The 23,807-nt window shown below is 36.3% G+C and overlaps 2 protein-coding genes across 3 annotated transcripts; one reads left to right on the forward strand and one right to left on the reverse strand.

Annotated features, from left to right (window-relative positions):
- The first annotated feature begins 34 nt into the window (after nt 1–34).
- tmod1 (tropomodulin 1) lies at nt 35–12,078 on the forward strand. Of its 2 annotated transcripts, XM_079422128.1 has the most exons (11): nt 57–296; nt 1,219–1,415; nt 3,311–3,467; nt 3,918–4,037; nt 5,330–5,419; nt 6,665–6,795; nt 6,911–7,018; nt 7,684–7,827; nt 7,963–8,107; nt 8,626–8,731; nt 9,570–12,078. In XM_079422128.1, the coding sequence occupies exons 2-11, from the start codon at nt 1,299–1,301 to the stop codon at nt 9,586–9,588; spliced, it is 1,137 nt and encodes a 378-aa protein (XP_079278254.1). In that variant the 5' UTR covers nt 57–296; nt 1,219–1,298; the 3' UTR covers nt 9,589–12,078. The 2 variants fall into 2 exon arrangements, with proteins under 2 accessions (XP_079278255.1, XP_079278254.1); XM_079422129.1 differs by lacking the exon at nt 8,626–8,731 and having other exon boundaries at nt 35–296; nt 9,570–11,586.
- Nucleotides 12,079–12,083: 5 nt separating this feature from the next.
- Nucleotides 12,084–20,006, reverse strand: cplx2a (complexin 2a). Its single transcript, XM_079422130.1, has 4 exons — nt 19,617–20,006; nt 18,816–18,920; nt 14,492–14,670; nt 12,084–13,533 (listed from the first exon to the last, which is right to left on the reverse strand). The coding sequence occupies exons 2-4, from the start codon at nt 18,844–18,846 to the stop codon at nt 13,342–13,344; spliced, it is 402 nt and encodes a 133-aa protein (XP_079278256.1). The 5' UTR covers nt 18,847–18,920; nt 19,617–20,006; the 3' UTR covers nt 12,084–13,341.
- Between the last annotated feature and the right edge of the window lie 3,801 nt (nt 20,007–23,807).

Raw genomic sequence — 23,807 nt, forward strand, 5'->3', positions numbered from 1 at the left:
GCGCGGTGGGCGGGGCTATGTTCTGCGCTACTCCCGGTTTGTGGAAAGTACTCTTTGATCGCAACCCACTACTGGACTTGCTGAAAGAAGACAGTAGCAGTAACTGCTTTTAATATTTGTACTTTTCTCCGCCGTGTCAAACGCTGTTCTTCTATGAACCTTGGATTGAGAATACATTGCTTGAGGCAGCAGCAGCACATGTGTGTGAATTAGCGGCTCCGAGAAGGAACCATATCTGGTCAAAGTATTCAGCTGTCACATGCGCTATATATAGTGTGGGATAAGCGCTGTCTGAAGTAAGTGAGAAAGATAGGCGCTCCGGTACTAACACGCTTTGATTTCCTCAGCATTGCATAGCCATGAAACATACAAATAAGTATATTAACAGGACTGATGAAACTCGGAGAAAATAAGCTAGTCTTTATTTGATTAATAATTTTGGCTTGAGGTATTGAATGTATGATATATTTTCTACAGTAGCCTATGTTTTATCTTTTTTTTTCTCTCCTAGTCAGAATCAACACACTTTTATTCAAGTATCATTAATTGCACTTTTATTAACTGTAGTGAAAAAGTAATTTGTGTGAGGAACTAGAATTGTGTATATAATAACTAGTTTATTGATTCAGGAAACCTAAACCAGAGGCTCCAAGTCAAGGCAGTGTGTTAATAATAAATTAGCATTATATAGTATGTTGGAGTTTGCTGGTCATTGTCCTTGTCTGTTGGATTCATCAAGGACAATGGAGATGAGAAGAACAGATGCCAGCCTTCAGTTTGACTAGTTTTCGTTTCGTGTAGATGTAGTTTAATAAATGACTCTAATGTTTAAGATCATACTGTAGATATTTCTTTAAAATATATTTAGCATGTGTTTTACTGAAAGCAAGCATAAGTCCAGTTTTCAAACAAAAGATTTGGGAAAGAGACATTCAAAAGGTTTTAAATAGTAAATCATAGACATAGATGTAAACATAAAGTATTTGTGCTTTATATGGTTAAATATTAGCAGTTAATGTGATGAAGTACACCTGTACTATGCTCTCCATAACTCATATGCTTTCAATTTGGCCAGAATAATCCACTTAAATACTGTGGAAAATCATAGACTTGACCTATTGATCATCATGAAGAACATAATAATTCAGCATCAAATCCTTTGAACCTTTTATATAGAATAGACCTAATAATGAATCTGTTTCTCTTGTCTTTACCAAGGTCTTGTGCTTGGGGGGGGTCGAGAGTTCCTGCCTTTTTTATTGTCTTCTGTCCCCTTCCTGCATTTTATCTTATTCACCATGTTCCGTAAAGAGTTGGATAAGTACCGGGATGTGGATGAGGATGAGCTCTTGCAGAAGCTCAGTGAAGAAGAGCTCAGGAGACTAGAAGATGAACTCGAAGAGCTTGATCCTGATGTAAGTGCACTTAAAACAAATCTAAAATTGGACTTTAAGAGCTCCATAAAATGAAAAGCAATTCATAAATGTGCTCACACAGTTCATTTGTCTCAGAATACTTTACAATATGAAAGGTTAATAAATCTTTTTTTTTATTTTTATTTTTTAACAAAACCTGATCTGTTTCAGCTCTGTAAATTTGATTGCTCAACTATAAGATGTGAACATTTTTAAGGGAGACCTATTGTATGTCCTGTGTTTTGTAGTGGGATTAGTTTCATCAGGCTGTTGTTTTAGTTTTGTTTGACTGAACTGCATTATTTTACACAGAGTGGTGTTTGTTTGTTTGTCTGTGTTGCTACCAAGTCTGATTGTTTGTCTGCACTGTGTGGATGTTTGTTTGTCTGGACTGTGTATTTTTTTAATGTATAACGCTATATGTTTTACTGAGTGTGTTTTTTCCTTTTATGTGGGCTGTTTGTCTGGACTGTGTTGTTTCCGAGTGGTGTTTGTTTGTCTGGACTGTTGCTACATAGTCTGGTTTGTTTATCTGGTCTTTGTTGTTCCCTAGTGTGGATTTGTTTTTCATCTGGACTGTGTTATTTCCCAATGTTCGTTGTTTGACTTTACTGGGTTTTTATGTGTAATGTGTTGTTTGTCTTTACTGTGTAGTAACATAATGGTTTGTGGACTGTGTCACATTTTTGTTTAAGAAGCCCACTTAATTCTTTACTGTTTGCTTGAACTGTGTTGTTTCATAGTCATGTTTGTCTGGCTGGACTGGGTTTTTATTACGTATCGTTGTGTTTGTTTGACTCGACTGTGTTGCAGCCTAGTCTGGTTTGTTTGTCTGGTTTATTATGTGTTGAGCATTGCTATTATTGTTTGAGAATACCACTTAATTCCTGTTGTTTTATTTTTTTTGTCTGGACTGTGTTGTATCACACTGGCATGTCTTAGTTTAGACTATCATGGTGAAGTCAGTTTGAGAGGACTGTGTTATTTTACAGGAGTGTGCGCTGTTGTATTGCAGTGTAGTGTTTTTAGGGAATGAAGTGGTTCTCTCTGTTAGTGCCCTTTTTCTCACTCAGACCACAGTTTTATATTTGCTCTTGAGGAATCTGGTTTGACTCCAGCATCTAAGCACTTCTTGACAGATTTAGACAGGGAGGTAGGATAAATGTCCAGCAACAGAGAGGAGGGAAAAGAGAATTTCTTCTCCCAAACTGTTCAGCCAGAGTTGCAGAAGTTTACCATAAATACTAGTGCTGGAACAAAAGTTAATCTGCTCCTATGTAACAAAAATAAACATTCCCCACCAAAGCTGAGCCTTTCCCCAAACACTAAATTGTGCTGTAAATTTTGTAGTGGAAATCTCAACTTTAACCATTTTAAATGTCACTTTAGAATTAATTGGAGTCTCCATTTACTCCGTTTTATCTGCACTAAGAATAAACCATACTAAGGTGACCTGTAAAGCTCGGTTCTCTCCGAGTTCTCTCTGAAATGCTGTGTGTTCTGGATTTTGTCATTGCATTTAACATGCACATATGTACACCCCAACCCCCCCCGTCTGCTCTGTGGCTGACAGGCCCTGTCTTAGAAGAATGTTATCATTGCTCTCTGTATTTAAGGTGGTGGTGGAATTTGCCTTTTCTGTAAGTGGGTGCAAATGAGAAAACCTGGGTTAAGTGCAAGCTTCATTAATCTACCATAGCCTGTATCAAATAGTTACAAAGAGGAAATTGATGGAAAATGGCCCCTGTACCATGTACAGTAATGGTATTACCTTAAGATTAAGATAGATATATAAATAAGTTTATATTTTACTGTACTGGACTATTTTACATTCTGTGTGCTTTTTATGACATTTTGATGACAGATCTAATGTTTATGAATGATATTGTTTTCAGAACGCACTGTTGCCGGCAGGATTCAGACAAAGGGATCAGACCAAGAAAGCTCCGACCGGATCTTTCCAGAGAGATAACCTTCTCACTCACCTGGAAAAACAGGCCAAAGAACATCCAGACCGAGATGATCTTGTTCCCTATACTGGCGAGAAAAGAGGCAAGAATTGACTTAAATTTAGAACCATGGGCACTTTTGGAACTTTTAGAGAAATAAAGAGAGTGTATATACTGTACATCACAGGAAAGATTCTTTTTATCCTGATAGTTATAAACATTGCCACTTCACTGTCATTTCCAGCTTTGTGTCTGACATTTTATAGTGGAAATTACATAGCTCTTTTATGAAACCAAAATACAAACAGTTTCTATTTTACACATTTTACATAACGCAATGAAATTACACATAGGCATTGGAAATGATGCACATGAAGTGATATTAACTTTTTAAGTTTATTCACGTATCACATCTCATTAAACAAGAACACTCACATTTAATAAATAGTTTTAGGGGCAAAATTTGATGTTGAAATGATCCTGCATATGTAGGGCAGTCTATAAATGAAGGCATTTTTTCCTTCTCTGTATGTTTGTAAATATGCATATGTAGGAAAAGCGTGGGTGCCTAAGTCCAAAGTTGTTGACCCAATCCTGGAAGATGTCACTCTGGAGCCTGAACTAGAGGAGGCGCTTTCTAGTGCTACTGATGCAGAATTGTGCGATATAGCAGGTACAATGCAAGTGTTAGCAATTTAATTCATGTAACACCATTCCAAAACACCATTTTATAAATGTTATTTTAAAATATAAATGTATTAGGACGCAATTCAATTCAGCACCTTCTGTATACTAATTTTAATGTTAATTCGTATTCAAATGAGTGAATCCATCTGTAATTTCATTGACTAATTCCCCCTTCCTGTGTGTGTATCTCACCGTGTGCCTCTCTCTGGTCTATCCTTTAGTTTTCTCCACTCCATTTTTACATCTTCATTCCTCATTTTCTCTGTCCACTCGCCTGCTCCACCGTTTCTAAGCCACGGATCATTCCAGTAGGTTTATTTGTAACATTGTTTGCCGCTCTTAACATTTCCAGAAAACTTTAGTTCAGTATTTGAATGGCATGTTCAGCATATTATGTTGTCTGCATGATGATTTAAGTGTTATTTCAGGGTTATTAAAAATGAAAATTCTGTCATTTACTTACCCTCATGTTGCTTCCAAAATTGACTCTTTCCTCTTTTGAGAGCAGCAACATTCTTCAAAGTTGTTTTGTGTTTCATAGGGGAAAAAAACTAAACCATACAGATTTGGAACAACAGGGTAAATAATTCATTTTTGTTTTAGGCGAGCTAGTGTGCAGCCATGCACATGTCAATTCTTGAAACTGCATATGCGAGTTTGAGCTCTTTTTCTTTCATAACAATGATGACTCATCCATGTGCGCTAGACACATGGCTACCAAAAAAGGGGAACAAAGTTTTTCCTGCTGGCTAAAAAAAACCCCCTCAACTGTCAGACACTAACTTGCTCTCATTTAGCATGATGGAGAGGTTTCGTTTAAAATGAGGTCTATTTAAAAAAAAAAACAATGGGATCATGTTTCAAAGACAGCAGGATTTAAGGAGTCGACTTAGTCAGAACAGCTTATATTCACAGACAGATTGGAGCTTCGTATGGGAATGATGTTAGTTCAGTTGTCTTTGGCCCAGGGTCAACAATCAGATGCAGTATACATGCCAGACTCATAAATTGCATTTTCCTCTTGACTCCCTATTCAGATGTTTTGCTGTACAATTTCATTTTTTTATTCTGCACTAGTTCATCTGATGGCATTACTGTTCTGCTTGAGATATTGTTCGTCAGGTAAATGTGAATGATGTTGAGTTGGTAGCTTGGAAAACATGATTTTACATATGACTTGTAAATTTTCAAAACTTGACCGACATAAAATAAAGGAAATGGCCCTCTTTTAATCTTCAACTTATTCTGCTTTTTTCCCCTCTTTCTAAATTTGAAAAGCCATTTTGGGCATGCACACACTGATGAGTAATCAGCAGTATTACGAAGCACTGGCCAGCAGTACTATCGTCAACAAACAGGGCTTGAACAGTAAGTGAATATTCAGTCATCCTGTAATGTGTTTGTTTGATTTTATGCTTTATATTTGTCTGAATAATCATTTATGATTGAATTATAGATTACACTTAAAAGAATAGTTTACTGAAAAAAGAAAATCTGCTGAAAATGTACTTGCATTCTGGCCTTCCAAGATGTAGATGAGTTTGTTTCTTCATCCAGACAAAAATGGATCCTCTGCAGTAAATGGGTGCCGTATTAATGAAAGTTCAAACAACTGATACAAGCATCACAATAGTCCACAAATAATCCAAATGACTCCAGTCCATCAATTAATGAAAAGCTAAACATGTGTAATCAATGCATCAAGATGTTTTTAACTTATGCTTCTGGCTAAAAATACCAGTCCACTATATTGTTGTTTCCAGTGGAAAAGGTTGTTTTGTCTGAATCAAGAGAGAAATATTCACAGATCAAGCACCGTTTACAAGGGAAAATATGTTGGTGGATTTTCATATGAGAGTACAACAGGGGATGGACTTTTTGACTAGATAAAGCTTTATTATGGTTTATGTACTGGTATTTTGGCCAGAAGTGACAGTTGAAGTTAAAATGCCTTAATGTTGGATTTGTTTTTTTTTTTTACAAACATGCAACTTTTTGCTTCAAAAGATGTTAATTGATGGACTGGAGTCATGTGGATTACTTGTGGATTATTGTGATGTTTTTATCAGCAGTTTGGACTTCCATTCTGACGGCACCCATTCACAAGTGATGTATTGCTAAATTTCTCCAAATCTGTTCAGATAAAAAAACAAACTCATCTACATCTTGGGTGGCATGAGGGTGAGTCAATTTTCAAGAAATTAATTTTTTTTGAGTGAACTATTCCTTTAAACATGCCTGAATGTCAAACACGTCTGCGAACAATTGATGCTAAACCTTCTATACTTAGTTTGAGCTATTATTGCGATTTGAGCTATCGTTCTTTAAAAATAAATGCATCTTAGTTTGATATTTAGTTTCTTTAAAGCATTCCTGTATCTTAAACAGTAGGACATGTCACTATAATTGTTAAAATCATGTGCCTTGCCTTACATTAATGTAAAAATGTAAATAAATGTAATGCAATGTCATATACATTTGTTAGTGTAGCTTGGAATTACTGTGAATAGATGTATACAGTGTAGAGTTTTACAATGTAATATAGTATTTTGTTATATATCTGGCACCGAACCATATAATTTGTTGTAATTGAGAGTTGTATAATATAAACAGGTGTAATCCAGTGCACTCAGTATAAGCCAGTGCCAGACGAACAGCCCAATGACACAGATGTAGAGGAAACACTACAGCAAATCAAGAGAAATGATCCAGACCTTGTTGAGGTCAACCTAAACAACATCAAGGTGCCACTTTCACTCATTTATTTACTGTACTCTCTGTTGCATGGTGTCTTTATATGTTTTGATGGTTTCGCCCATTATGTGTCCTCTCTGTTTTTTTTTTTTTTGTCGTCTGTAGAATATTCCAGTCCCAACTTTGAAAGCGTATGCTGAAGCTCTCAAAGGGAACAGAGTCGTGGAACGCCTGAGCATCGTTGGCACCAGAAGTAACGATCCTGTGGCCTTTGTGAGTTACATAAAGAAGCATAGCCATTCTCAAAATTCAGATTTTTCAAATATTTTCAAACACAATATATATTTTTAAGTAAGTCATATTTTTCAAAAAGAAAATGCAGCATGCAGCCTATTTTTATATATAATTTTTGGAGCTGTGACCTTGTTATAACAATTAAGCATTTTCATTTTCGATACATTTTCATTCATTTTAAGGCAAAAAAGTACTACTTTTAGGCTGATTTGAATAAAAAATGCAGACAAAAAAATGTTGCAATGCATTTTTTTTTCCCTGAAATGTCTAATATGTTGTGTACTGAGATTTACACAACATATTTACACAACTTTTCCACTACATAGTACGGTACGGCACGGTTCAGTACAGCTCACTGTTGGCAGGTTTTCCACTGGGTACAGTACCTGGTACCTGGTACCCACTCTAAAGCAGTACTAAACTGCAGTGGAAACACGAACTGAGCCGTGTCGAGCCGTACCACGCAGTGGAAAAGTGCCATAAGTACACTATTTGTCTACTGCTCTACCATTTGACTTTTTCAAATGAACTCTTTTATTCAGTAAGAATGCATTAAATGTATTAAAAAAGTTCTTCAAATGAGAGTTGTTCTTTTGAACAGTAGTGTAGATATTAAACATCGTACAATGTTGTTTGGTTCCCAGGCACTAGCAGACATGCTGAAACTGAACACCACTCTGAAGAGTCTAAACATTGAGTCAAACTTCATTACTGGAACTGGAATTCTGGCACTTGTGGAATCATTAAAGAGCAACACTACACTGCTGGAGCTAAAGATTGACAACCAGGTACACACACACACACACACACACACAGACTAAAGTCATATGAGGTCTGAGCCATTATCTGTACTGATCATTCGAGGAGCAATAGAAAGAATGAAAAGAGTTATTATAACCTGTGTGTTTTTATATGTGATACAGAGCCAGCCTTTAGGTAATAAGGTTGAAATGGAAATAGCTAACATATTGGAGAAGAACACTACTCTGCTGAAGTTTGGATACCACTTCACCCAGCAGGGCCCACGCTTGCGTGGATCTAATGCCATGATGAACAACAATGATCTGGGTAAGAAACACACACACTAAGATGCAGTCGAATTTGGTATTTGTATGTGTATTTGAGAATTAACATTTATTGATGTTAATTGTGTATATTTGTTGAAATATGCATAACTGTGTGTTTGTATGCTAGGTTTGCTGAAATAGGTAAACTACCATTTAACAGTTTGGGATGTGGGAGATTTTTGAATGTTTTTGGCACTTATTTGGTCAAAAATACTGTTAAAAATAATTTTGTCAAATATTATTATAATTGACAAGTCTTTAGTGTCACACGATCTGTCAGAAATCAGTCTAATATGCTGATTTGCTGCTCAAGAAACAAATACTTGTTTTTGGCAACGTAGAAAGCATTTGTTCTACTTAATAATTTTATGGTTCTTTGATGAATTGAAAGTTCAAAAGAACAGCATTTATATTAAACAGGATGTTGTCACTTCTGATCCATTTATTGCTGCCTGACTGAATAAAAGTATTAATGGTAGTGTATGTACTGGTGTTTTCATGCCATGTATGTATTTCCAGCACGTGTAGTTCGGTCGGACTCAGATGGCGCAATCACATTCACTCTGTCAGTCCCTGAGCTGGAAAGAGCCTTCTGTAAAAAGTTCAAGTTCACAACGAAACCCAAGTAAACAGAGTCTTGCCCTCCTTCTCTCCCTCTGGGCACTACCTGCTGTCTTTTGGCTCTCATTCTTGCCTCCTCGCAATCCCTCAAGCCTCTGGATCCTTTTGAACTTTTGTACTGTTCCTCAAGCTATACCTTCTGCCAGTTCAGCGTCTTCACTACTGCATTTTTCTCTGTCAAAGTGAATTCAAAACCGGTCTCTCTCCATTACCTGGTTGTTTCTCGGTTTGTTTGTCTTTACTTTCTTCTGCATTAAGAGAGTATTCTGATGCCAACTCTATAAAATATGTTAGAAAATGCCCTCCGGCTAGCTGTGCATGCAGAGCTTTTTCTTTAAGGAGTAGTTCACACAAAATGTTAAAATTTGGTGTCTTTTTTTTTTTTTTTTTTTTTTTTAAATTACAAGAATGTCTCAATAAAAGTGACTGAGCTCCAAAAATAATTTTTGAAATAAAATATTTTGAATCCTATAAAAACTACTCTTTGAAATGAGTGAACTATTCCTTTAATTGCGATTTTTACATTTCTGTCTTTCTATAAATGCAATAAGGATTGCCCAATGTCTAGCATAGAGGTTTTCTGAGAATTTGTAAGAATGTCTTTTAAAAGTCTTTTCTAAATAATTAATATTTTACTTCTTAAAATATATATTTTATTTATTTAAAAACATTAAAACACTTAAAAACCAATGTTGGGTCAGCAGAAATGCTGGCAGGACAGGTAAAAGTAAAATTTTTAATGGTCAAGGTATTTGTAGACTGTTATAATGAAACCAGTTTTCTTAGTATTTCACATTTACATGTCCTCAAAAGTGACCAACCCTTTTTGTTTTTGTGTGCAGTAAGAAAGAGAAGGCTTGAAGGAGGACCCATCTTTCCTAAATGTCGGACAAACGTGTAGCAGCTTCAGGGACCCTCTATGGCCTGGGATCTGCATCACACCCCATCTCATCCCATATCCTCCCTTCATTTCTGTCCCTTCCACAGATAATTCACAAAATCATCTAAAGGAAACATTAAAATTAGAATGCTTTGTTTTCAAAGCCCCAGATCTGGAAACCCAAAGGTACCACCCTCTGTTTACCAGACACATGATTACTTATAGCAGAGTGTTTTAAAAATGTGTAAACTACCTGCCATAACATTAGCAGAGAAAAATCACCTTCTTGTGCTGATGGAAGCAGTAAAGATGAAAATGGCGCTCAATTTATCACAATGTTCTCAGTTGACATAATCGTCCCATTGTAAACAGTTTGACCCTAAAGCCAGCCATTTTGCAGTGTTTGGATGCACACCAAAAGCATCAAACTTTAAACTTGACTGATTGTAGCTGTGGTTTGCCTTCTCCGGGCCAATTTGAGTCTCACTGTAGTGGTAGTTCTCGCACACATCGCGTAGAAGCATGTACTGTGTGTTTTTTTGGGATATGCTATAAGTTTGACCTGTTCTTCTGTGTTTAACAACTGGTAAATTTGTTTTTATGCAAATTCATTGTTGGCAAATCATTGTACTGTGGTTTCTGGTACTTTGCTATGCAGCAAATACCAATGAGAGTGCATTGTTAGTGCATATTTGTATAAACTCGCATTGCCAAGTTGCCAACAGCTCATGCCGCCTATAGTCGCGTTGAAAATTGAATACAAATTTCCAGTCTTTGCTAATCACTGTCAGTGTGAACATACCTTTATTGGTCACCTGACAACAGTATAAAATCTAAGATCTGTGTATTTGCACAATTCCAGTATATTTATGAATTTATTTAAATATTTTATATTCTGTTTGATGAGGGAGAAATCTCTTTTTCATGTTTAGGTCAAGCTGTTTCATTTTACACAACTAGTACTAAGATCTCATATTATTATACTAATGGTCTCTCTCTACGATAACCACTTATCATTAAATGATTATGATTGATGTGTATACAGTGTTCTCTATAGTCTTCCTCATTAAATGCTTTTTTACTTTTAAGTGAGAATCATAACGCACTATAGAAAACTTATCACAAAACTATATGTGCTATTGCCTATGCCTGCTCTCATGAAGTAATTTCCAGGTTATATTTCACCCAAAATTAAAAGAAATTATATTTTAAGAACATCAGAAAGTTATTTATAGTTTTAGGATAAAACTACCATGCAAGATTTTTTTTTTTGCTTCAAACTGCATTTAATAATTATATATTGTTATAAACAGATTGTTGTGCTGATACAAGTAAAGTCTGTATGTGTTAAATAATGTTTGCAGTTCTTCCTTCCTGGAAAAACATATTTATGTAATGAAGTCATATTTTGAAGATAATCGCATTAGGCTGTATCGTGATTCCTACTTTCCGGCCCCAAATTTAAAACCTTAAGATGATTAAGATATTCGATTAACATATGTTCCTAAATTAATTTTGCAGTTTGCACACATCTATTTTTAGTTGCAAATGTTCACACTGTTGAGCTCTTGTACAGGAATGTATACTTAAAATTGCACTGAATGATTTGGGCATTTCTTGGCGGTTTTCCTGAGGCATCATTTGCGATCTGTGCAGTTTTTTAGCAGGGTGTGTGTGTGTCTCAGATATTTGTTGTCCGTGATCAGGCCTCTCTTCACACTCTCCCAGCACAATAAATGTCAGTATGCTTTATGGATGTAAACATTTTCCTACTGTTTAAAGGGCAGAGCATTTATAGGACTTTTGGTATCGTCGTCTTGTTCAAACCCAAAAAGGGAAAATTCACTGTTGATTGTCTTGTCCTGTGTTTGGACGCAGGCCCATAATCATTGCCATAGAGTGCCTGGGTTGGTGCACACGTTTTTTTAGTGCACCTTACTCTGTGGTTTGAGTTAATAAAGACTGAAAAAGTTGTGTGGAAATGTTGCCCTCTGCAGAAACCTTTTTTTTTAAACCACATTAATAGCTTTGCATCAGGAATACTATTTAAATATTTATATTAGAAGATTAAAATGTTTTAGAATGATCAACAGTGCCACTTTGTGGTCTGGTTTATTAATAGTGGCTGCATAATTCCTATAATATGTAGACTTTGTGTAACAATTTGTGGCTTTGTCCTTTCTTCAGAAGTTTAATCTAAAAATTATATAAATGTTTAATAGACGCTATATAGGAGAGGCTATGAAATTGCTGGTCAAAGTTAAAAAAAAAAATCAGATTTTTAGTTTACTGCAGTGACAAACCAATTGTTAACATGCAAGTATATACAACTGTTCAAAAGAATGGTAAGATTTTTGAATATTGAAAAATTTATGAATTTTATGCTCACCGAGGCTGTATTCATTTGTACAAAAATACAGTAATACTGTAAAATATTAATTCAAATTAAAAATTGTAAATATTTTAATTTATTTTTGTGATGGTAAAGCTGATTTTTTTGTGGAATACATGACACATTGTTTTTTCCCAGGATTTTTTGAAGCTAAATGCAAAGAATTTTCTGTAACATTATCAGTCTACCACTTTTTGAATATGGGAAAGTGAAATAACATTCAGAGTTTGTTTTATCAATTTAATGGATCATAGCTGAAAGTATTAATTTCCCCCAAAAAAAACAACTGTTACTGACCCCACACTTCTGAACGGTATTACTATCAACTTCAGTTCATAAAATCCGCAGGTATAATATTACACAAAATGAATCATGCTAGCTACACATTTTCTTTTTGAATATTGCACATTCCGTTAATTGCTATTTTTTAGTATTGAAACACCAAAACTAGTTATGTGTGATTGGTTTATTACAATGCCATATACCCAACAGATCTTAAGACAGACATATCATTTTTTTTTAAATCATCAGAGCCATTCATACACTTACGATTTTATTTCGTTTTACTGCAAGCCAAGCAAACAGAATATGTTATTATTGCTGAGAATGTTGTAGATCACAGACGAAAATTCCCTCTGGCTCTAGACCAGAGAAATTACAGTCCATTCGAAACACAGAGCATCCCTGTGAAACTGAGTTTCAATCTTAAAATCAGAAACCTTCGTAAATTCAGAATCTGTCGTAAAGCACAAAAACGGTGCGGTTGAGGCATTAAATGTTACAGACTGATGAAACTACAGTGCAAGTGAGACAAGATATGCCAGAATGAACTAAATGGCGTAGTGACAAACGTACAAAGTAGTTGTCATTTAGCTTACAGCATGGGAGAATGTTATTGCCTTCTCTATCTGATTGCAATCTCTGCAGCGACAAAAACAAGATGTCAGTGAACACACAAACACTTACGGACACATGCAAGACCAGAATGTCTTCAACCAAGTCAACCAACCTTATCGATTGGTGATACAAAACAGTGGAATAGACGCTCGAACAATTCATGCATATATATTGCTGTTTACGTATTGAATTAGAAATAACTGCCGAAGAGATGATGTGATTCAGGTTTCCCTGTAAAGATAAAATATGGCTTATATTCTGATAATTAACCCCTCTTGCTTGATTGATTGATCTGTCACTAATATCTAAACCTCCTCGCGAATTGAAGTATGTGAAAGGTAAATAGTGTAGTCGGTGTTTTGCTCTAGTGTGCTCTCTTCTCGCCGAAGTCAGTACACGTTAAAATAATATCTAAAGCTGCGTGTGCTTGAGATCTTTTAGGGAATTACTTCTTCAGCATGTCCTGCAGCGGGCCCGGTAGATACTTCATCATCGTGTCCATGATGTTTTCCTCCTCCTCGTCATCTCCGCAGCCGGATGGTACAGCTTTCTTTGGACGGGTCAGACTGCCTTCGCTCGCCTGCTCCATTGCCGCCTGCGCCTCCGCTTCGGCTACCTCGCGCTTCTTAATGCCATACTGATACACAAACATAGAGATGTTGCAAAGTTGAAATTAAAAAGTTTGTGTGAATAAAAAAAAAAAAATCTTCAAGGGACAGTTCACCCAAAAATGTTATTCCAAACCCGTAAGACCTTCGTTCTTTTTCAGAACACAAATTAAGATATTTTTGATTAAATCTGAGAGCTTTCTGACCCTCTGTAGAGAGCAACGCAGCTGACGTGTTTAAGGCCCAGAAAGGTAGTAAGGACATTGTTAAAATAGTCCATGTGACACCAGTGGTTCAACCTCAACACGGAAGAGAAGAATTGTTGAGTGAAGTTGTTATTTTTGTTATCTTTGCGCACAAAACGGTTGAACCACTGATGTCACATGGACTATTTTAACAATGTCCTTACTATGTTTCTAGGCCTTGAATGTGGTAGTTGTGTTGCTGTCTATGCCGGTCAGAAAGCTCTCAGATTTCATTAAAAATATCTTTATTTGTGTTCTGAAGATGAACGAAGGTCTTACGGGTTTGGAACAACATGAGGGTAATTAATGACAATTTAAATTTTTGGGTGAACTATCCATTTAAATTAAAGAAACTCAGACACAGTTTATACTGTATTTACAAAACTAATATCAATTATGCACTTTTGAGTCCAAACATTTGAATCATATACATATTACTTTGAATGATTACTGTGCTCATATACCATGATATGTGCGTGGTACTTTAGAAAATATCATGGTACTACCATGGTACAATAACGCATACAATTTTGCCAAACGTTTTAAGAACTAACTACAAGTTGTGTACAGTATTCCCTCGCAGTGTACATTTAAAAAAACATTTTTTTTTTCATGAAAGGCACAGTCCATAGTTCATAGTCATTTATGCTCCACAGAAGAAACAAAGTCATATAAGTTTGGAATGATGTGAGGATGAGTAAATGATGATCATGATGCAAGTTTTCCTGTTGGTCTCTCTAACCTTGTCTCTGATGCCCTGTCTTAAGGCTTCCCTCTCTGCTTCCATCTTGGCGTGTTTGGCCTTCCTCTCATCCTCTTCCTGTCTCAGAGCTTCCTGTCTCTCCTCTTCCTTCTCTTTTTCTGCTTCAGGATCTTTCTCCTCCTCTCCTCCCAACATTTTACCAACATCAGGGGGGCCTCCTGCAAACACATAAGAGTTAGAGATTATAAATTATAAACATCTTATGCAAATTGTTTTTTAAAATGATGATTGAATGCAATTACAGAAACTGTGTAATTGTTATTTATATTTCCTAATCATACGACAGTTAAAGCTTAGATATTTCCAAACAGCTTTATTAATGTAACAACAAGTGAACATGTAAGTGTATACTATTTATAGACGATGTGTTGAGATTTTATGCTGATAATCATAATTACCATTCATAATTTGTGGTTTGGTAAGTTTTTTTTTTTTTTTTTTTTTTTTTTTTTTTAAAGAAGTCTGTTATGCTTCTCACCAAGACTGCATCATTACTCCAGTCTTCAGTGTCACATGATCCAGAAATAATTCTAATACTGATTCAAGAGACATTTCTTCTTATAATCAATCTTGAAATATATTTTTGTGAAAGCCATAAAGCATGGTTTCTTTGATGAATAAAAATATCAAAGTTATTCATGTATTTTACAGTCACAAATTAATGAATCCTTGCTGATTAAAAGTATTGATTAAAAAATCACCCATAGTAGTAATGAAATTTCATTGGTTTTCTGTCAACTGAAAAACACTATGCCAATTTATCTACAAAAATTGATGACAAGTTAGAACAAAAGTCAAACAGTCTAACCAACTCAGCAAAATAAAGTTTACTTATAAATAATAAATTCACCACAGCAGGTCAAGAAACCTGGAGGCACACAAACACATCCAGAGCATCTGAGAAAAATTTCAGAGGAATCAATCCAGCCACTGAAAGAAGTCCTGTTCACTGGATTAAACAGAGCATCCTAGCAGGAACAGGAATAATTCATGGGTTGGTCACAGTCCCGGGGAGGCCACACCATGCCTCAACACGCTTCCAAAAATATACAGAGGGAATGTCACTTTGAAAAAGTCCCGGTCAACCATCCTCATGCCTCTAGTAGTACACAGAGGACATCACATTCAGATCTCCCAAGCAAAGTCTGGAATGTGAAACGAGGATATATGCGACAATAATCTGGCTATGTGTGATATGTGCTACATATCGAAACCCACACACAAAAATCAATTTCTGTGGTCTGGCTCTCACCACCCACTGAAACACAAACTCTACATCATCAGAACATTACACCACAAGGCGAAGAATGTACTAACAAGTGCAATATCAAGGAGCAAACTCATCAAGAATGCCATTTTGGCTTTGTTAAAAGCCAAGATGTCTAGCAAAAACAGAAACAGGAAACATTGTTACACTGCATGTGGATGAATTGGCTCAAAACTTTCCAAGGATCTTCAGTAAATACAACATTCTAGACCCAATGTGGTAACACTTTATAATAACTTTAATAAATCAATAACCAACATTAATGCTCCACAGATCATTAGTTTATATATATTCAAATAGCTAGAAACGTGAGATCATGATTAAATGTAAATGTTTAAAAGCGTTTGTTTTGCTGCTCTTGAGGTGTGATATGGGTCAGATTTGCTGGTATGGGTAGGTTTATGGGTTGGTTAAAAGGGCAGAAGTGTACAGCAAACACTGTTTATATGACATTGTTTATATTACATTGGGATGTGTTAATAAATGAAAAAGTTCTTTAAAAAAAACTTTTTTTTCTCCTGTTGATGTATGAGTCAGGGAATGTCCTGTTTAACGATATACAGTACTAAACTAATTTGAGACCATAACAAGTTTTGCACCCAAATTACAATGTGTTAGCAAGCATTTAGCTAAACTTAAACCGCCCTTTACACAAATGTTGTTACAACCGCTAAAAGTCCAGTGCCCATAAAGGTACTGAATGATTAGTAAACATTTATAAACATTTACAAATGATGAATAATTTCCACTTCAGATTGGGTACTGCAAAAACATAAACAAATGATTAATAAATGATGTGTAAAGATGTGTAAATAGGGAGAATTCCAGTCATTTGGGAATATGTGTATATATATTCAGTGTATATTGTTGTATGTATGTTTTTGACTCCTGTGAGTGAATTCGGAGTATTTTTAATCCATAGTTGATCCTTGAATTTTAGCTTCAAGGAGAGTATGGAAAAAATGAGCAACAGCAACAGACATGGTGAAAAACCTAATAGTGTTAACATATGGTGTTGCATGTGCTCCCTTTCCGCTTTTGTACCTCTCAACAGATGGCATCAAAATGGTTCTCTGTCTGAAATGTTAAACCAAAACTGCTCGTTTTTTCGAGTCTATGATTGAAGACTCACTGTCACTAATGTATCAATTTAAGTCTTGTGTTTTGAAATATCTATTTTTGGGACGGTTAGGGCAGCTGGTGTTCTTCACACTGTCCTCTGCTTCAGTCAGCTGCTTTGTGGCCCCGGTCCAGCGGTGACATCAGCTTTTCTACTTTAAACACACTCGGGTTCGAGTCTGAAAGCGCTGAAGCAAAAATTTGAACTGCATGGCCATTTGGGCATCCACATCACAGGACCACACCACAGCACTACACACACACAAGCTCTCACATACAGTATAGTTAAGGTGAGAGATGGTCCGTTATTATATGAGCATAACCGAGCCTTGCACAAATATACTGTGGTGGTGCCACTGGCCTAAATGATAACAAATATAATCATGTACCATGGCATTTATGTGGTACTGCACGGTATTTCAAAGAATTCCATGGCATGTTCCATGGCATAAATAAGCTTTCCATTGATGTATGGTTTGTTAGGATATGACAATATTTGGCCGAGATACAAACATTTTGAAAATCTGGAATCTGAGGGGAGGGTGCAAAAAAATCAAAATATTGAGAAAATCGCCTTTAAATCTGTCCAAATTAAGTTTTTAGCAATGCATGTTAGTAATCAAAAATTAAGTTTTGATATATTTACGGTAGGAAATTTACAAAGTATCTTCACGGAGAATGAATTTTACTTAATATCTTAAAAAAATTTGGCATAAAAGAAAAACCCATACAATGTATTGTTGGCTATTGCTACAAATATACCCCAGCAACTTAAGACTGTTTTTTTTGGTCCAGGGTCACAAATAGGGTGCACATTGGTGTCCCAGTATATTTTTTTGTCCCCAAGAATTAGAGACACATATGTTTTGTTTTGTGAGACTTATTAGACATGTTTGCTAAACTATTATAGGGCCTATTACATAAAATTAACCTAACATGAAAACTAGCAAGTTGTGGTCTTACTCATCTCAGAGATCTTGACCCTTTGGATTAAACCATTAAATACAGTACTGTGATCATTTTGACAGACTGTTGAGTTTATCGTTCATTGTAGTAAAACTAAAAGTGTTGTAAATCAAATTTTAATAAACAAAACTAATAAACTTAATATTTAGCTGTTATCACGTCTTTCTCTATTACAAAATATGTAAAATCACTTAAAATTGGTGCCGTTCAGGAAGTGGACATTTTCTATTCCATGGCAAATAATAAATATCTCTAAATTGTCTTCATTTTTGTTTGTGCTACTCTATAATGGCAGAGTAGATGATAACTTGGAGAAGATGAATTGACTAAAGTTGACTAAAGTTTTTTTTTTTTGCACATAAAAAGTATTTTCGTAGCTTCATAAACTTACAGTTGAACCACTGGTTTCGCATGGACTATTTTATCATGTTCTTGATACCTTTCTGTGCCTTGATTCCACGTTCAAGGCCCTTGAATGTGATAGGACCCTGTCTATGGAGAGTCAGAAAGCTCTCGAATTTCATCAAAAATATTTTAATTTGTGTTCCGAAGATGAACGAAGGTCTTACGGGTTTGGAACGACATGAAGGTGAGTAATTAGACTAATGGCAGAATTTTCATTTTTGGGTGAACTATCCCTTTAACCACTCAACTCCGTTACCCAAGAGAAAAGCACCGGGTCCTGAATTTGCAACCCTGTTATCCACTCTGCCATAGTTCATTGTAATTTTATTTCATTTGATCTAATTTATTTTTTTTAGAATTACTACTCATACTGCTTCAGTCCTGGGCTGCTGATGCTAAATGCCAAATAGTGTCGCTTTAGACAGTTGCACAACGCTCTCTCCGGTGCTTTAGTTGAACATTGAACCATTACACTACAGCACTACAGCACTGACTCTAGTCTTTCATTCTAACTTCTAATCTCCCAGCGGGAATATATACACTCACCTCCCAAAGCTGCCTTCATCAGGAAATTCATGATGGCTTTTCAAGTGTTCCTGTCCTTGTACTTGGCACTTCAAATGTATGAGACCAGAGATCGTACAGCCAGATCTGCAAACAAAATGAACGCTGATTTTATTGTCAATAATGACAGCCTATATACTAATAGGTAATAATAATAATAATAGCAAAAGCGATGCTATAACCTACTGCCGCTCAATAAAACATGCACATGCACAACTTGATCGGAACGTTTTGTCCTTCAGCTCACGAGGTGCAATGTGAAACCAGTTTTGCGCATGCATTTTCTTTCAGCGCTGCTTGGTCTTCGAGCAAAAATTACACAGTAAATATAATTTCCGTCTTCCACAGTGACAGATAATCAAATCCCTCCGTGCAACTGATGCTGATAGCGACAGTCAGGCTGTCACAATAGCAACCCCATTGAGCAGAGCTAGTTTGATTCATTTGCGTTACTGTCTATCACCACCGTGCGTATTTTAGATAGAAATTATACCTATCAACTTCCGGGGGTCAGAGATCCAGAAGGTAACTTGGACTTAACCACCAATGACTTTCTCAATCCAGTGCAGGACAGTCTATTTAATCATATGACCCAAGCTCACCAGGATCTCTGCAAAGTGTTTTCGTTCCGACCTCAGTAGTCTTGGTGCATTACCTTACTTGAACCCCCGCCGCAAAGGCTCGGCTCTATCTTGCACACAAGCCGCTTTCAGCACCACCTTCGCTGGACAGCACCTGCTCGTGACCCGCGCACCTATAGCGTAAGAAATGCGGTGTAAATACCTGTTCAGGGTCCGCGAAGAGAGCAGGCAATCGCGCCGATATGGAAGTTGACGTGGGCCAGTTGTGAAGGATGTGTATTATTAACCCACTATGAGCATCCCTGAATCTCCAGGCGTCTCTTCCTGCTCGCCCAGCGCCTGCCAGAGGAACTGCAGCCGGATCGCAAGACGGTGAAAGCCCTATGCATCACACACAGCCTTTTTCCATCAAAATATCCCACGTCCCCAACCGGAGAGAGGAGCAATTGGTTGGAGGTGCCGGTGGGAAAGAGCCTCTGCCAGTGCTTAGCAGCTGATCCCTCCACTACTGTTGGAAGCTTCGTAGAACAGATGCTGTCAGACCTGGAGAATGAAAGATGGAAGGATCTTGGCCCCTCATGAGTTGGGCGTCGGAGGCTCTTAAGAGAAAGTGCTGATTCAGAATCTGTGGCTCAGACTGGGCTTGCCCTCTACAGGTACAACTCATCTACATTATACCACATCATGGCCTGTAGCAAGATGAACAATTCTTTTGAAAGAAATAACACTTTTATTCACAAAGGAGGCAATAAACTCATCGATAGGAAACATTTATAGTACAAAAGATTCCTATTTTATAAATAAATGCTGTTCTTCCTGAAAGTTCTAGTCATCAAAATCCTGAAAAAGTTTTTATCATGGTTTCTACCAAAATATTAAGCAGAACAACTGTTTTCAACTTTGATAATAATAAGAAATGTTACTTGAGCACCAAATCAGCAAATCAGATTGATTTCGGAATGATCAACTGACATGGAAATCTGAAGTAATGGATACAAAAAAAAAAAAAAAATCATTTGATTTTACCATTCCAGGATTTAATTAAAATATATATTAAAATAGAAAACAGTTTTACAATGCTACTGTTTTTATTTGGCAAGCATATAAGACACATCTTAAATTAAAAAAACAAAACAAAAAACATTTAAAAATCGTACAGATCCCATAATAATAATAATGATGATAATAATAAATGGTAACAATTAAACATCAGAAAAGAGCAGTTAGTTCTGAGAAAAGTTCTAGTTTAATAAATTTTTTTTGGTAAATAAATGAGTTTTGGACAATTCCTTTAATGTGTGCAGAAATAAACATGATCATTAACTATTTTTCAACATGTAAAAATGCATGTTTTAGACGGCGTTTTGTCATGTTAGCTTTACCCATTTGGCAATTACTTTAAGTGTTCAGCATTTACAAATTGGATGCATGAGGTCACCTTTCCCATTCAAATAAATAAATAAAGATAGCTAAGAAAAATACAGGCATTTATATTCATGCCAGAACATAAAGTGGTATTTAGCAGGTGCTTTTTATCCAACGCATCTTGCAGTAGAAGTAATTAAGTACAGAGACATTACATTTAAGCATAGGAAATTTGATTTTTCAAGATGTTTATGCAAAAAGCTGTCTGATACCAGAAAGATTAAATATCCAATAAGGCCTTAGGGACACAGTCACCTTTTAGCTGAGGACACACCACATGACTCTGCATGATTCAAACACACCCTCGCTCTTAGGGCAACACTGCAGTGCGCAAAGGTTCTCCTTACAGTCATAACACCTCCCTGTTGCTGTAGTGTTGTTAAAAACTGGGCTGATGCAACTGACCCATGAAAAGGTTTAGTATTCCGGTGTTCTCTCTGCTGAGAGGAGACTGCATATTTATCAAACTGAGTGAGTTACAAGCTCAAAAAAAAAAAAAAAAAGTATTTCTTTTGAATGTCTCTAAAAGAAAAAGAGTGGACAGCAGTAGATGCAGTTCAGCTCCTCTTTTTTTGCAAATAAGCAACCATCCACTTTCTTTTATTTCTTTTATCACGAATAAATTCCCCTCGTCTGAATTTGACAAAGATGGTATATAGTGGGTCCTTAAATCAAGCACTGAACAGAAAGGCCTGCCGGGATCATCAGATGCATTGATCATGAATGTATCAATATTGAAGGACTGAGAGAGAGAGAGGGGAGGAAGGATGCTTTATGGTCCAACTGTTTCTGCTGAACTTTTTATTCTGCGAGCATTTATTTCTTCTGGACTGCAGCCAAATGGGAAACACTGATTTATTCGCTCTCAGCACAGAGAGCTGAGTGAACAAAACGAGGAGAGCGCAGGGAGAGCAGAGCAGAGGAGAGACTCTGACTATTGAAGAACTGAAGGTGAAGAATAGGAGAAAGAGAGAAATATGTTTGAAATGTCTTGCAAAGACCTTGCACAGGTCATATTCATCTCGGCCATCTCCGTTCCGCTGGGTAGAGCATCCCTGAAGAGTTATACATGGCATTCCCCATTTACGCTTGTCAGTACAATTTTAACAGGTTATGACTGCAACAGTAAAGAAGGAAGGGACAGAATTGAAAGACTGAATGAATGAACTGGTTGAACTCTAGGTCCAAAACGTGATGAAGTCAAATAAACCTGTGCTTATTTCAAGAGTGTCTAACTGAATATCTACTCAATTAGTCAGTAGCCTATTTATTTGTTACATACTGTTACTTAATTTATTAATTTGCTAGTCATTTCCCTGTTGTTGTCAGTCCTCTGTCGTGTGTGTCATGTGTTCCTGCATCTTGTGTCCATATTTGGTTTGTTTCCTGTCCTTGTTTAGTGTGATCATTAGTTAATTCTGTTCCAGCTGTGTTTGTGTAATTATCCTGTGTATTTAAGTTCCTGCCTGTTCAGTTTCATGTCGTCTGGTCTACTTGTTACTCCCCGGTGTTCCTGTCTGTGTCAGCCTTGCCTTGCCTTGCCTTGCCTTGCTTGGAGTTATTAAAGACTGTTATTTTGAGTTTACTCCTCATCTGCGTGTTCCTGTATCCTCCTCACGTGTGCACAGTGACAGATGTTTTTTTAGTATCCTTATTAATCTTAATTGTATTTTTTAAATTAAAAAGTAATTTTGACATTCTGAAAGTAGTAAAAAATTAATATTTACAAGTAAAACTAGAATAGACTACAGTTTAAATACTTCCAATATTGGCAAGCTGAAAATTTACTCACCTTCAGGCCATCCAAAATGTGGATGACTTTTCTATATTGGAACCAGTTTGAAGAAATTTAACAGTACATCACTTGCTCACCAATGGATCCTCTGTAGTGAATGGGTGCCGTCAGAATGAGAGTCCAAACTGTTGATAAAAACATCACAATAATCCACACCACTCCAGTAATTAATGTCTTATTAAGTGTAAAGCTTTGTTTGTAATGAACAAATTCATTAAGATGTTTTTAACATCAAAGTGTTGCTAAAATATGAGTCCTCTATCCATAATATTGCAGTGAAAAAAATAGTGCTGTCCAACGATGAATCGCGATTAATCTCATCCAAAAGAAAAGTTTTTGTTTACATAATATATGTACGTGTACGGTGTTTTTTTTATGTATATATAAATACAAATTAATCATTTGACAGCACTAAAAAAATCATCTTGTCTAAATCAGGAGAGAAATATGCACAGATCAAGCAAAACAGTCCAAAACTGTTCTAAACACATATTTTGGTGGATTTTGATGTGAGAGGACAACAGGGGATGGACTGGAGGAAGCATTATTATGGACTTTATTATGGATATTTTGGGCAGAAGTGATGGTTTAAAGTTAAACGACTGAAATTTGATAACTGGATAAAGCCTTTTTTTGACATATTATTATAATTTTTTTTACAGAGGGGATTTTGGATATATTTATTTTTATCACTCCATAAAATACTCCATAAAAGGTTTTATGAGTAAAATGCTATATAGCTAAGCGAGGCAAATTAGGCTATTTAGGTCTTTGGTCTATGTTAGTGAGAAAATGTCTTTTTATGTAGCTAATCAAATCTACAGATGTAAGATAAAATGTAATAAAATAAACATTTGAATGTTTTCTGTGCTAGCCATAGGTTACCTGTCATTATGTGGTTGTCAAGTGACAGATCACCTCATTAAGACTGTAGTCTGTTCAGTGCTTGTGTTTGCTTTGAAAGTGCCCTTCCCTTCTCTCACGTTTCACTGCGACACACTGGGTCAAAATTACTCCGTTATACCCCACAAACCCCTCCCACCCGCTCCCATCCACGCCTGTGCTTTTTACAAAGCGCAGTTTGCGGAACGGAGGCGCTTTGATTATGCAACCTGATCCACTTTCACGCACATCATGCCAGTGCCACTGCAATGCAGCATCGACCGCACTGCT

The sequence above is a fragment of the Barbus barbus genome (assembly GCF_936440315.1).
Source record: "Barbus barbus genome assembly, chromosome: 7".
NCBI classification, from domain to species: domain Eukaryota; kingdom Metazoa; phylum Chordata; class Actinopteri; order Cypriniformes; family Cyprinidae; genus Barbus; species Barbus barbus.